Below are 15,942 nucleotides of genomic sequence, written 5' to 3' on the forward strand. Positions count from 1 at the left end.
AGTGATTTTATACAAGATTAACTGTCTAGATCCTTCTTGTTACACATGATTCAGTGTTTCCAATTCCTGATTACTTGATCATGTGTTTATCAAAGTTGAAGCAACTTTAGACCATGCCAGATGGTAAGGCTGGAGGTGTAGCAAGCTAGGTTTCTCTGCCACAAGTGCTCTAATTTAATTAAAACTAAAAACAGATTAGCAGAAAATCTGTCAGTTTGCCTTCCTTTGTGTGTGTATATATGAGACAAATCTAATAATTTCTTGGGTTTTTATTCAGGACATATCTGTCTATTTAGCACTTACAAGTGACTTGTATTTTTTTAATACCTCAAATTTTGTCTTCTTGGTATCCTCCACCAATGCAAGGACTTGATAGAAATTGAAAGAGGTTACTTACAGCATAAACCCTCCCTCTGTGCTCTGTGAGTTGGTTCAGTCCTATTTTGCATAAGTTCCTTTTGAGTAGATCCATGTGTGGATGCATAGTACTGAAGACTTACTCCCTTTGCCTGTTTGGATATATGTCTTGGAGAGAAGCTGTGTGCATTAGCTACAAATAGTAACGTTTTCAAAATCAACATGTATTGTGCTTATCCTGTCCCTGGAATGGGCAGCAATTCTTTGATGTATTACTACAATGGGAAAACGGTAAGCCTTTTTCTTTGTTCATATAGCTTCTAATTCACTTGTTTAATGGAAAGCAGTATATATTAATCGCTTTTTATTAAAATCTGTGAGATTTTGTTTTATCCTTTTCTGCAATATATTAGATTGTGTATTTCTTTTTTTTTTTTTTTTTTTTTTTTTTTGAGATGGAGTCTTGCACTGTCACCCAGGATGGAGTGCATTGGCATGATCTCGGCTCACTGCAACCTTCCCCTCCCAGGTTCAAGCGGTTCTCCTGCCTCAGCCTCCCGAGTAGCTGGAATTACAGGCACCAACCACCATGCCTGGCTAATTTTTGTATTTTTAGTAGAGACACGGTTTTACCTTGTTGTCCAGGCTGGTCTCGAACTCCTGACCTTAGGTGATCCACCCGCCTCGGCCTCCCAAAGTGCTGGAATTACAGGCGTGAGCCACCGCGCCCAGCCTAGATTGTAGATTCCTTTAGAAGTAGTGTCAGTAAAGTCCTGTCTGCTACATAGCTACCCGATAATTGTTGGCTTTCGTTTTATTTTTAAGATAGTGTAGAAAATAAACTTGAATTTCTGAGTTATTATTAGCCTGATATTTTTACTAGCAATGAGCTTGAAAGTACATTTGTTTTTGTGTTTTCGTATCTTGTAAACAAATCCTTATGTAAAATGTGTATATACACACATATGTATTGAGAATTATTTGATGCTTTGTAGATGGAAGGAAAAGATGAAAGTCATCTAGGAGATTCATAAAAATAACAAGTATGAAGCTCTGGTAATGATTAGGGAAGCAGTCAGCTAGTAAGGGCCATATTTCCTGTTTAGAGTTTCAAGTCCAGAGCCTGACTTTTCTGGGATACCATCTGTTTCCAATCAAACTAGAATTTTGACCTTGTGTGGATTCATGAAATAAATCACTATTTTTTAAAAGAATGCATTTATACATTTTCCAAAGAATGCACTGTACTTCTGGTTGATTTATAGCAAGCACATGACTAGGTGTTTTAAAATAATACTTTTTTGTTTTGCTAAACAAGAGTTCTATTCTTTAAATTAATTACCTAGTGTTAATAATTTACTGTGTTTCTACAAAAAAATCTATAAGCCAGAGGATTTTATATATTCTAAAAAAAAGAGTAAACTCTGAAAGTTTCAATAGGAGCTATCTTTGTAAGATACTTGATAAATATTATTAAAAGGTACACTAATGAATAACAGTGTTGGTTTATGTCAGAAACTCAGTGTTTCCTTCTAAATCTTTCAAAAATAATTTTACCCTCAGATGTCTTATGAAAAAATGCATATATGGGCTTAGTGAAAGGGGAGGGGGAAGCATTTTTAATGTTGATGTTTTAAGTTATAGAGATTATTCAATTACATTTTACTAAAATAGGCTTAAAATTAGATATGGTTGTCTCTTCCCTTTTTATCACTTGGAAATGTTTTAAAGTAGCCTATGGCTACAACTAGGGTACGAAGAACTAATAAAAGCACTTTTTCATTTACTGACTGCTTTAGTAAGGGCTCTCTGGACTGGCCCAGTGTTTGGTTATGAACTTTTGGGTAAGCTTTCAAAAAAGATGAGAAGCAAATCAAAATATCTTTAAACTCAGTAAAAAGTGTATGTTCAAGCTGCCCATATAAGCAGAGCTTTGGATAATGTAAGAAGTAGATTTAGATGGATGAGTGAATTATTTAATCTCTATGTAATTTTCTTGCCAGCTGTCTTTCAAATGTGAAAATAATTTTCTTTTGTGTCTGATTTTAAGTAAAACAGTCTGAAGATGGTATGTGGGTATGTGGGGGGGGGGTGTGCACGCGCGCGTGCACGTGTATAAGTTCAGTAAAATTAGTTATATAGGACCCTGAAACTTCAAGACTAACTCAAAGTGAGTTTAGATTTTATTCTTTCGAAAGCATAGGTTATGGTATTACATTTCTCTTTGTTCTGCATTGGGAGTGGGGTGGGGGAAGCTTTGATAGTGGTATTTCCAGGCTTATGGTAGGTGGCATAGCTGGCATGGTAGAGAAGTGTAGCCTGGAAAAATTGATAGTCTGTGCCTAATACAGGTCAAAGGTGACTTTCATGTTCTGGAAAAATACATAAATAAAGAGATGATATATTGACTTAGTTCTCCAAATCATAAGACCCTAGACTTGTATGTATTTTATTTTTACCCACCTCTAGTTTTTAAAATTTTTCTTTAGTAATTATTAGAAATCATTAGCAACATTATTATTTTGTGATGACTTCAGTTTTCTTCAATAAGAAAATCGTGGTATGTAATTACATTGTCTCAAGATTATATAAATGTATTATTTTAGTGTCTATTGGGAAATACCTACTTGTCAATGCCTTAAAGTAAAAACTAGCACTTTCATTAACATTTCTAGACTCTAAGTGAAATATACGTCTTCACTTAAGTTATAGAATTTTAATATACTTCTTGTGGTGAACAGGTTAAATTTAAACTCTTTAATCTCACTTTATAGATTTTTTAAATGATAGAACAAAACAATATTTTGAAATGCTAATAATAAGTTCACATTGTTTCATTTTTAACATCCCATTTCAGGTTTTATGAGAGAGTGACAAACCCTAAGTGGCCTGCTCTTAAACAGAAAGCTTTCTTTCACTTTTTTCCAGTTTTTTTTCTTTTTTTGTTTTTGAGTTGAAGACCAAAGAGCTTTTTCATATCTTGCTACCTAAAATTGTATGGCCAGTATTGTATTGTTAGATATGTAACAGACTTGGGTATATAGGTGTAGAAAAGAAAAGCCAAAAATGTTAATGCAATTTTTCCTACTGCTTAAAAAGAGAAGGGGTTAATGTTTTGTATTATATGTAATTTTTGTGTAGCTATATTCTGTATCATGTTATAAGGTATTAATATGGGTTTATAGTAAGTATGAAAATTAAAACTATTTTGCACCTTATACTGTTTTTAAATATAAAAAATAGGAGAGAATAGTGGATTTCTGAGATTCCTTCTTTATAAAGAACTCTGCCTGCAATTCAGTTTTCTCGTTGATTTGAATAAATTTTGTCCTTTACACAGAAAGTTAGAAAAGTCTTAAGAGCAAAGGAAGGAAAAGTTTTGGGGGAAAAAAAGGACTCTCATGTTTTTTTTACCTTTAAGATTTTGGAGTGCCTTCCTCCATTTTTCTGATCAGCCTCCATTTTTCTTGGTTTTAGACTAAAGATTCTATAGAGTATTCCAGGTATAAAAATTGCCACACGAACAGACATGATGGACTTTTCATTGTATGAGGAAATTATTTTAATCTTCTGAGAAACAACACAGAAATCCAAGTTTTAAAATTCATGCTAGACACACATTTTGAATATTAAGCTGCTTTGAATGGAATCTGGGAAAAAACAGAAAGAAACTAACGTGATTGTAAGGGCTTTTCTCTGCCAGGAACTGTGCTCGGAACTTTGTTTATCTGATTTAATTTTCACAACCACTGTCATTTAGCTGTAACTAGCTCATTTTATAAATAAGGAAAATGAGGTTCAACCTCACCTAGTTTGTAAGTACTAAGGTCAGAATTTGAACCCAGGTCAATCCCCCAGAAGCACATTTTCTCCTTTATCCAAGGACATGTAAATTAGTCTCTATAGCAAAGGGTCAAACCGAATTTATCCTAACTACCCATTTACATTAAAATACACTACATTGGATCCAATGTGTATTTGGATATGTAAAAATACATATGTATACTACATTGCAAAGAAAATGTAACCGGGAAAAACACTAAGCCACTCTTACAAATCTTTTGCATGTGTGGTCAGAGTAACAATTTCATGAATACTAATTGATGTGGTTAGTCAAGCAGATTTTTATCAACTTTTGTTTAAGAATTTAAAATTAAAACTTTCATATATGTTTTAGCAAGTCTCCTTTTCTAGTAGAATTAATCATACTGAAAATTGGTTTAGCCATGGTTTTGGCACCTGCCTACCAATGAATTTTTTTTTTTTTTTGTAAGAATTAGAGTAGCAAGTAAGTAAGATTACATTGTAAATACTTATAAGACTTATTTTTAAAATAAACACTTTCAGTTAATAAAAGAACAAAAACTAATGTGACTGTATACAGCTGTGTTCGTGTTCCGTTGGGATATTTATTACTCGTTAACATGAGAGAAGAATATACAATTAAATTAATTCAAATTTCTAGAATGTCCATGGGCCCAAAAGAGTTAAATCTAACATTTTTTATAATAGGGAAAACATGAAGTCATTTTTTAACTCTCTTAATATAGAATGCTAAAGACATTGAATGACAAGGACTTCAGCATAAACCTGCTTCGCATTTTTCCCCTTTACCAAAAATATCTGAGACTATAGTGTGTGAGCTCAAGAAAGTTTTCTTTTCTTCATTCAAGTGAATACTAATACTAGTGAGTTAAAACTAGTTCCTGCTACAGTTTTACATACTAGAGGGTATGTTGTCACTGGTCAAGTTTATGAATGTTTTTGAGAGAAATTTATGTTTCTTTCTACTTGTATATCAAAGGGGATCAGGTGTAATACTGTTGAATCTCAATTTTTTAAAGTAGGTAGGTAATGTGTGTCAGTCATTGATTTGTTCAGTATATTATCCTAGCAAACAAGTTTCAAACCCTGTCCCTTAGAACCGTAATTCAAGAAAAACATTGAGATTATTAGAAAAATGATAGCACTTATCGTAGAAAATCAGTAATATGCCCAGTAATGTTAATTTAAGATTAATTAAAATGTGCTTGATTTACCTAGAAAACCAGTGATATGCCCAGTAATATTAATTTAAGATTAATGTAAGTGTGCTTAGAAGGAATTTTTCTCACAGTTGAAAACCAGTAATATTAACTGTGTTTGTTACACAGTAAGAGCAGCAGTTGATTTTAAAATGCTTTGTACTGAAAACTAGAATTCATTTTTCTTACTGTTGTTAGAAAAGAAATTTCATTTTATTTTCCCTGGAAAATAAACATGTCTCTGGAAATTTTTGGAAAGAGATATTCGTCCTTTTACTTAGGAAACTGTTGAAAATATAAACATATATTTATCCCTTTTGCAGAATTTCAAGTTGCATTTTTAACAGACTAATTAGATAAAAAGAATCTTCTGTAGAGATGGCTTGTATGTGCCTGAGTCAGTCTTTGTACTTCAGACGTTTTGCTTTATAATACCTGTGGTTTCAGTTCTTGTGGTATTTTTACTGGAACTATATCTAAATATTTTCCCCCTCAGGCTTGAAATTACCATTAAAAACTGTAGTAGCAGATTGGATTTTGTGGCAGAATTTGCCATTTTATATAATATGAAAATACTGAAAGCTTTGAGATATTTATTAAATCTATCATTTGTTGAAATATTCTTAGATATTAGGGAATTATTAAATTAGACTCATCTTAATATTTATCTAGATTTTTAGGTTATTTTCTTTGGGATTGCATTGTTTAAATTTTGCTTACAGAAGGAACAAGGAAAGTGAGAAGGCGTAAGTTTCAGAAATTTTTAAATGTTACCATTTAGGTTACTGATATATGCTTTTCTTTTTCTTTTTTTTTTCTTTTTTTTTTTTTTTTAATAAGAGGGAGTCTCGCTTTGTCTCCCAGACTGGAGTGCAGTGGCAGTGGCGCGATCTCGGCTCACTGCAAGCTCCGCCTCCCGGGTTCACACCATTCTCCTGCCTCAGCCTCCCGAGTAACTGGAACTACAGGCGTCCGCCACCACGCCCGGCTAATTTTTTATTATTATGAAATTTAGTAGAGATGGGGTTTCACCGTGTTATCCAGGATGGTCTCGATCTCCTGACCTCATGATCCACCCTCCTCGGCCTCCCAAAGTGCTGGAATTACAGGCGTGAGCCACCACGCCCAGCCAAGGATATATGCTTTTTATCTGAGAATATATGTAAGATTGGTATTCGTACAAAATAACAGATCAGAATGATCTGAAAATGATCAGAAAAATATATAGGAAATGGTTTTTAGGAAATGTCTTTAATTTTCTCTGATATCTTCCTAGCACTCTTATACAAATGGGTATAGTTATTAAAGCAAAATTTTATTTATTCTTCCTAAAACAGCGTCTTTTTACTAAATTTCAATCCCACAAAATTGAGAAAGAGAAGTTGGTTGTATATATTGCTACGTGTGGAACTTGCATAGATTAATCAATTTAAATTACATTAATAATTTAAACACTAAAAATCTTTAAATTACCTAATTTTTTTAGTGCTGGCTCTTAAATGTACATATTCTTAAAATTACAGGCCTAGAGTCTTAATTACAGTTTTTTAATATAGGGTTTGACCTGGGTTGGGATATTCTTTTATTAATATTTCATTGACCTAGACCTTTTTTTTTTTTTTTCAGGTTTTAGATACTTCGCTAGATCTAGTAAAGTTTTTATTGTTTAATACTAAATGTAATTATATAAGATACCAGATAAAGTGGATGTTCCTGAATATAATATCATATTTTCATTTTAAAATTATTATGGCAGGGCAAGTTAGCCAAATAGTTTTGTTATGTTTTGTTATTTTGGTAAATTGATGTAAATTATGCTGAATATAATTTCTGTTATTAGCACAGACCTTTCACATATTTGAGGCCCACATTAGCATGTGTTAAAGTGTTTAATGATACTGAACATATTGGAACTTAAAGAGAACAGCTATTCAAACCATCTTGACAAAAGATCTAATAGAGGCTCAAACATAATGGAATCTTGGTAATTAGTTCTGTGTCAGACCGTGTTCAGAAAAGTAGATAGCCTTCTCCATACTTCTTTATTCCAAATTAGGTGAAGGTGTTCTCAAAATGTTTCAGAATGTAGGCTGACTTTGGTTTTCATAGGCCTTGGAGTTTTTAAGAATTCTAGAATATATTTCAAAGTAATTTATACAATCTTAAACTGCTGGATAAGAAGGATCTAAATCTGTCTTGCTCAGTATAGTAACCAGTAGCCACAAATGGCATTTAAATTAAATAAAATAAAATTTAAAATTAAGTTTCTCAACTGTACTGTCCACATTTGAAGTGTTCAATAGTCACGTGACTAATGGCTACTGTATTGTACAGGATAGATACAGAACATTTCCATCATCACAGAAATCTGTTGGACAATACTCATGTAAAGCATTCTTCTCATTTTCTCTGGAAGGGTATCTCAATTAGGATATATAACTATTCTCACATACTAAAGAAAATTCCTGTCTCTTCATCACTTGGAAAATGCCACCACATAGGCTGTGGATCTATTTTTTGAAGTATGGATAATCACATCTTGCTTTAACTCTGTCTTATCACTGAATGTGACTAGATAAAAAGAATTATCTTCTTTAGCAAAACCTCTGCGTCTTTGCATTTTTTCTCAGTAACAGAAAGTCATTATCCCTGCCTCACAGGAATGTTTCCAGTATTAATTATAGGAAAGATGTATAGAAATCGGGAGCACGGTACACAGTTCCAGCCTCTAGAGTTGAACAGAGTATATGCCCTGAATTTGGGGTTATCCATATGACTAAACTGAATCATCTGAGCAGGAAAAAAGAGATCTGTCTTTACCAGTTTTACTCAGATTTGTTGTATGAACTAAAACATTTCCAGGATAATTGGGTTATCACTGTAAAGAGTAACCGTAAATATTCATCCCCAAAGTATGCTATCCCTTTTTAAAAGTTGCTTTATGGTGAGTCTGATGAGGACATGCAAGATATTATTAATGTGAATGTGTTCTTTTCAACAGACTTAATAATGAAGGGGAGGTATCCATTAGATTTTCTATTTTCTTCTTTCAAGTTAGAACTGTCTGTTCACTACACATCCAAAATTTCTCTTAACACCATTCTTACAGGGGAGAGTATAAGTGCTTGGGAAAAGAGTTGGTCCCATGGTAGCTACTGTGAGCTTGGCATTCTGAAAAGGAGAATAGAATTCTAAAGAAAATGTCTACCACATTTTAATAGAACATCTTAAATTACTTAATTTTACCCTTTTTCTGTTCTCTTTAAAATAGTTTGACTCCTAGACTCCTGGTAGATTTTAATCATCTTAAAGCATATATATTCCTTTCTCTTAATTTTAAGATTGATTGTCATGATACAAAATCATCCTTCAGATTTCAACCAATGATTAGATCATTAACTAGGGGAAAAAAAACTGGCATCTGTGTTCAGGTGATCAGATGACATAAGCAGTCTGGTTTTAATTTGTGGCCAGTACTGATTGTAACTAAGAGAGACTTGCTCTTTTTGTGGAATTGGCTGACTATTTCCCTACATCTGGAGTTAATAAAGCCTTTGAGACCACATCAGTTGTGCTTTGCCGCAAGAAGTCTTTGATCTGAAAAATCAAGACTGGCACGACTGCTGCTTCATAACATTGCATCTATGTTTTTGCAAGCTATAGTTAAGATACCAAAAGTAAAGTTATTTAGCTTATTTAGCCTGTGTTAGAAATGCTGGTAAATGTACCTCTTTGAAAGCCATATATTTCAAAACATTCTTAGTATAAAAATTTTGAACTCGTGTTAGTACAAAAATGATATAGTAGGAGTTTTTTGTTTTTGTGGGTTTTTTTTTTTTTGCCATTTTCATTTATAAGGTCTGTCCTTTAAAAGTCCATTGTTTTCAAAATCTGTTTGAAAGATATAGCATTAAAAACAAACTTTACCTCTAAAATGTGCCGTTTTCTCCATACAACTTCAAACTTTTTGAGTAAGGGAAGGCAAGTCTCTGTGCTTTGTGTGGTTTTTCTTAGTTTTCTTGCTTTCCATGACAACCGTCAATAAACCATTATCTGATCAGCATATTCTCTGTTATTTAGCAGCGATTTGTAAATCAGTAAAGTTTATCCTTTTACTTCCTTTTGTAATTATAACCATCTTCACATTTTAAAAACGTAAGTATATTAATGTGTGGAATACAGTGAATTGAATGGGAATAAGGATAAAGAAATATAAATTGACAAATTATGTAAAAATTTAAACTGACAAATTATGTCCATTTTTGTTTAAAATGACGCATCAAAATTGGAGTGTTTTCGTAAATATCAAGTATGAGAGTCTTACATACTGTTTCAGTCTATAACCTAGATAGAATTAGAGAATTTTATATTTCATCCATACATATCAAGGATGGTGTGTATAGTAAGTGCACATTTGTGATAGAAAGCATATGTTCGGGTGCTGTCTTCTAAATTTGATTCTCATTGTATTTTCTGGATAGTTCTATGGATTTATTCTATTTTGTTGTTGTTCGTGGTTTTAGCTTGGCTTGAGGAAATCTATATAGAAAGGGGACACGAGGATTTCTAGCTAGGGCTAAGTTTAAAAGATGAAACTTGATTAAAAGAAAATAGTCCAAAGTTCCTTTCCTGAAAACCTTATCTGCCTATCAGGCTGTACAATACGTTGCAGACACATTTGTATATAGTCAGTTATTTTATTTCAACACAATCATTTGTGAAATACCTTTAAACCAGAAAAGTATGTTTAATATGTGTGATGAACAAACCATTTTATCTGCCATATTCCTCAAACTAGGGGATCCTTCTAGATAATTCTTAGGAATGTACTGTATCTTTTCCAAGACTTCTCAGGTACCACAGATGCATGTTTTTATCTCTGGAATGTGAAAGGTAGGAAACAAACCTGAATGCCAGTCCATTAAAAAAAAAAATCACCTGTGCTAGCATTATCAGGACCAGCACACAGAGTAAAAATTACCTTTTATTTAGAATAAACTGTGTATATAACTAGGCTCATATTAGACAAAAACTGTAAGGAACAGCATTTGAGTATTGAACAGGTAATATTTAGCAACATAACTGCTCCTATTAGAATGAAAGATGATACTGTTAGCTAATACTTATTGCCTGCATACTTTGTACAAAGCACTGTGCTAAACATTTTATATATAATCTCATCTGATCTGCCCATCAATCTCCTCATGCAAGCAGTGTTAACACCATTTTACAAAAGAGGGAATTGAGTCTTGGGCAGATTAGGGTAATTTGCAAGAGGTCTTTACAGTTAATACCTCCAAGAAAGAATAAATTAATGTAATTGACAGTTTATGTAAATAAAAAGTTGGGATCCCATTTTAATCTTGGTGCACTTCCTTAAACTTGGGGTAAAATATCAAATTATGTAGAAGAACATAAAGTAAAAGTCCTCCTTCCCAATTCGCAGTCTAACGATGTAACTAACCACTGTCAGGTTTCTTGTGTGTAATTCTAGAAATTTTCTATGCTTATGCAATCAAATTAATATATGACTTTTAAAATAGATGCTTCCATGATTTTAATATTATTCTATTTCAATCAACATTTAAAATTTTTATTTTTTTGAATTTAATGGATGTATCACTTCAAACTAAAACAAAATTAGTTTATTTCTTTCACTGCTCACAATAGCTTAGCTTTCTCTTCCTCCTGACTTCTGGTTGACTTTTGTAGACTGTGTATCACTTTAGATATTATTTGTTTTCCACCTTTGTTTCAGTAGTTAAGAGAATAGTGTGATCACATTTTGATCATTAAGATTATTTGGCTGCCCATTTAGTTTTCCAGAGGAGTGCAAATGTTGGCTATTTGCTAATTCAAAATGTTTGCAGTTTGCTTATCTAAAGCAAGGGTTTATCAAAGGAAATTAATACTGCTCTAATAAATTAAATGAGATTTTTCTTAAAGCTTTGCCAGACTTGAAATTGTACTAGCAATGTGTTTTTAATTTATTTGCTAACTCTACCAAGTTAAGGAAGTTCCTAACTCTACCAAGTTAAGAAGTGTTGTGCCTTTGATAGTTACCTTCTAATTATAACAAAGATAGCAATGTTTAATCAAACTTATTTTGATTTTATTTGGTGAATCTTGTAACACTGAAAAGAATGAATTTTATGAACCCAGGTTTTATGTTATGCTGTATTCAAAGGACATTTGTTTGCTCCATCAGATTTTGAATCATGAGCCTACGTGAGGTTTGTGTTTGGTAAGCCAGTTCAGTGCTTATTCAGTCACTTGGTGTAACTGTCATACTAAGATGCATTACAGAGATATTTAGAGTTGTATTTTTCTCTAATAAACAGTTTAAAAAAAAAAAAACATGGATGGTAATTAAGTTTGACATTATTTATGTGGATTTAAGGCAGTATTCTTTTCATTTGTGGTAGCCTTTTGTAAAAATTAGATAGGCCTTTTTAAGCCCCTTAGAGAATATAGAACTCATTTTACGTAAGTAATATGATAGTCATTTACATTTTAATTAAATGTACCATTTAATTTTAAGGTATATGCACCATCCCCAAATTCAGATGATTTCAACCGTGAATCTCCTAGTTATCCATCTCCTAAGCCACCAACCAGTATGTTTGCTAGCACTTTCTTTATGCAAGGTAAGTACTACCAAACAACTGCCAAATACTACTGCAGTCATCTGTATATCAGCCAGTATTTTAAAGTATTAGGAAAGAGAATACCTATATTCAGGCCTTATCTAGGTATTTTTTTGGCTAAAGGAAATTAAAATTTAGCTTTATAATTTTCCAGTGCTGTTTATTACTGACTGCAATTTAATTGAATTATGTAGCAAACCGTTGGAGTGCTGTTCCAGTATTGATTGAATTTATAAAGATCTTAAATTGAAAAAAATAGAGCTGTTCTTGCTCATTTTAGAATTTAAGTATATGAAAGTTGTTAACTCTAGTTTCTTGCTTCATTTATGGATTCATATCATGCCTAGAATTACCAATATAAAGAAAGAGTGAATATCATAGAACAGAGTAAGACTTGTTAAGAGAGAATAAGTGTTGCATTTCCTTTACTTCATGTCTAGCAAATCATTTTTATTTGGTCTCCTGTGGTTTTATACTATGGGAAGCAAATATATGGGAGCAATAAATTACTACATAAATGGTTCCTTGACTTTATATTGTTGAGTGAAGTCATTGCTAACACATTTCATTTGAAAGCTAACTATAATGTAGTAATTATCAATTACTTAGTTTTACTCTTAGAGAAACTTCTTTATTCCACAGTTTCAAAATGTTTGATATGCACATTGCATGTTGTGGATTAATAACTTTCTGTGTATTTATGAGTATACCACTTAACTAAAAATAAATCTAGCCTATTTCCAAATTTGGAATTTTTATTATCTTCCTTGATACGAATTTAGATCTTCTGAAGATTTTTATAATGGCCTGCCTATTACAGATTAGATTACTTTTTTCTCTAACTAAAATGTTAATTTCTCCTCTTTAAATGGTAATTTTACAGTTTAGAGGGAAGAAAAGTGGGTAGAAGACTAGGTTGGAAAAGGGAGGAAAAATATCTGGAGGGTACCCCTTGAATTTTTATAAGCAACATCAAAATACAAGAAAAATTTTAGCTAAGGAAAATTCTGTATTTCTCTTTTTGTCTTAGATGGGACCCACAATTCTTCTGACCCTTGGAGTTCATCAAATGGGATGAGCCAGCCTGGTTTTGGTGGAATTCTGGGGACCTCCACTTCCCACATGTCTCAATCCAGTAGTTATGGCAACCTTCATTCACATGACCGCTTGGTAGGCTATAACACATGACTAGGGTACAGCAACACTTTGTCCTCACTTGTGTTTCATTTTGGATTAGAAGTGTAAAATCTGATTCTGCCAAAACTTCTGAAGTTTGAAGTACTTCAAGGCTTACCGCATTTACCATGCCATTTTAAAAAATAAATGACTATAAGTAGCACTCTTTAGCTGCTAACTTATAAATGCTCTTTTTGACCTGTTATAGTTGTCCATTATATGTAAATATTATTCAGAAAATATATTTAATAGATCGTATCTCTTTCCATCTAGAGTTATCCTCCACATTCAGTTTCACCAACAGACATAAACACGAGTCTTCCACCAATGTCCAGCTTTCATCGCGGCAGTACCAGCAGTTCACCTTATGTTGCTGCCTCCCACACTCCTCCCATCAATGGATCAGATAGCATTCTAGGTGAGCTTTATGAGTTGGCAAAACTTCCTAAAACTTAGTTTGGGGATTTTCAGTGACCCCCATATCTTTTTATATATTTTTTTATTTATATATATGTGTGTATATATATTTATATATGTATATAATTTTTTTATATATATGGGTGTATATATATTTGTGTGTGTGTGTGTGTGTGTGTGTGTATGTTTGTTTGTTTGTTTGTTTGAGACAGAGTCTCTCTTTGTCACCCAGGCTGGAGTGCACTGGCACAATCATGACTCACTGCAGCCTCAATCTCCAAGGTTGAGGAGGTGATCCTCCTGCCTCAGCCTCCCCAGTAGCTGGGACTACAGGCATGTACCACCATACTCAGCTAATTTTTTTGTACTTTTTGTTGAGACGGAGTCTTATTATATGGCCAGGGCTGGTCTCAGACTCTTGGCCTCTAGTGATCCTTCTGCCTCGGCCTCCCAAAATGCTAGCATTATAGACATGACTCACCACACGTGGCGTTGTTGTTGTTGTTGTTGTTGTTGTTGTTGTTGAGACAGGGTCTCACTCTCTCAGCTCTCTCACTCTGTGACTACAACCTCCGCCCCCAGACTCAGGTGATCCCCCAGCTTCAGCTTCCCAAGTAGCGGGGACTACAGGCACACACCACCACACCCAGCTAATTTTCCATTTTTAGCAGAGGTGGGGTTTCTCCACATTTCTCAGACTGGCCTTGAACTCCCAGGCTCAAGAGATCCGCCTGCCTCAGCCTCCCAAAGTGCTGGGATTACAGGCATGAGCCTGGCCTTGGCCCCTCTTTCAGTATATTTTTTGGTGTTGAATTTAAAAGTGAAAGACAGGAAGACAAGAAGCTTTTTTATTTTCATCAATATAGAGACTGGTAAAGAACTCATCTTTATTAATAAGTACAACACATGCAGAGTATTTCCTAGTTTATTGTAATGGATGTGAGATGGCAATAGAGAACACCCTTGAAATAATGAAAGAGTGCTAAAATATATTTGCTGGTAAAATTCTTGATTTGTTTCTCTATGAAATATCCAGGAACCAGAGGGAATGCTGCTGGAAGCTCACAGACAGGTGATGCACTTGGAAAGGCTTTGGCATCTGTAAGTATTGATTTTACACATTCTACTGAATGAATTTTACACTGCTGAATACAGTGATTAGATTTTGTAGGTGATAAGTATCTAAAGAGTGTAGATGTAACAAAATCAATTTCATTACACATTTAGAGTTTTTCTCGGTTTGTATTGATACGTGCCCTTAAATGCTATGCCTATGGTACAGCAAATGCTGGGAAGAGGAAAAAGAAGCCATCTAAAGCACAAACTGCCAAGAATAATCATTAAATCTATTTCTTCTAAATACATAGTTAGTAAGTGGCCCATTAATATAAGTCAAGTGGAGCCACGAAAGATAACTCGGTATTCTGATCCAGAGAATGAAGTGCCTTTATAAGGAGCTTTTCCAAGATCAAAAGCATTTTATGTACGGTAGTTTTTTTTTTTTTTTCAAAAGGTCAACTGCACCTAATTTACTCAAGGGATAGGAAATGAGAGCCTTCTCCGCAAAAAAGCCAGATTCATTGAAGAATCATGCTAAAAGGAGTAAAACTGATTTGAAGGACTCCGATAGTATTTTCTTGAGCAACTAGTTCACATACATCACATCAGAACATTAATGACAAAGCAGTGATTATATTTTAATATCTGATTCTTAAAACATTAAAATCTCTTCTTTCAGAATGCCAAAACTAGAAGGGAGAGCATTTTTCAGTAAATCTACAACAGATTCAAATCTAATTATTAAAAAGGGGCACTTGTGCTTTGCACTTCCGAAAATTTCACTTTAGATGATTTTTTTTCTTCTTGTTTTCTGAGCAGTATGCTTCTTATAATTCCCACAGAATTGTCTTTTATTTTCTATGAAGTACAATTAACTTGCAGATACATTCGTTGCCATTCATGGAGAAGGCAGAGCACTTTTAATACCTGAGTAATAGGAAGCAACTGTTGAATATTTAAGGAGATAAACCTCTTTGTATATTGTTTCTGTAAATAAATTTTTCTCTACAGCTGAATACTAGCTTCTTGGAAAATGAAGCCAAGTCAGACTCATCTACTACACAGTAGAGATGAAGCACACACAAAATGGAGCTCAGTGAATGTTTGTTGAGTTCTGTCTTGGATCATATAATAATAATAGTAATGATAATAACAAAACCCACAAAATTTATCAGCTATAATTTGAATGCTTACTAGGTGCTAGGCCCTATACTAAGTATTTACATGCCCTGTTTCATTTAATCCCCAAGAAAGCCCTGTAA

The 15,942-nt window shown here is 33.4% G+C and overlaps 1 protein-coding gene across 12 annotated transcripts in view; it reads left to right on the plus strand.

Moving 5' to 3' along the window:
* The window catches only part of TCF12 (transcription factor 12), a 364,983-nt gene that overhangs the window by 296,686 nt on the left and 52,355 nt on the right, over nt 1-15,942 (plus strand). For 9 of the 12 annotated variants that reach the window (XM_008016475.3, XM_038010019.2, XM_008016474.3 and 6 more), the window contains 4 exons: nt 11,923-12,028; nt 13,059-13,198; nt 13,478-13,622; nt 14,658-14,722. In XM_008016475.3, the coding sequence (XP_008014666.3) occupies nt 11,923-12,028; nt 13,059-13,198; nt 13,478-13,622; nt 14,658-14,722 (456 nt within the window). Of the gene's footprint in view, nt 1-348; nt 649-11,922; nt 12,029-13,058; nt 13,199-13,477; nt 13,623-14,657; nt 14,723-15,942 lie in introns of those variants that run through there. The other 3 variants (XM_038010021.2, XM_008016483.3, XM_008016481.3) reach the window with 3 other exon arrangements.

Source organism: Chlorocebus sabaeus, chromosome 26, assembly GCF_047675955.1.
Source record: "Chlorocebus sabaeus isolate Y175 chromosome 26, mChlSab1.0.hap1, whole genome shotgun sequence".
Taxonomy (NCBI): Eukaryota; Metazoa; Chordata; class Mammalia; order Primates; family Cercopithecidae; genus Chlorocebus; species Chlorocebus sabaeus.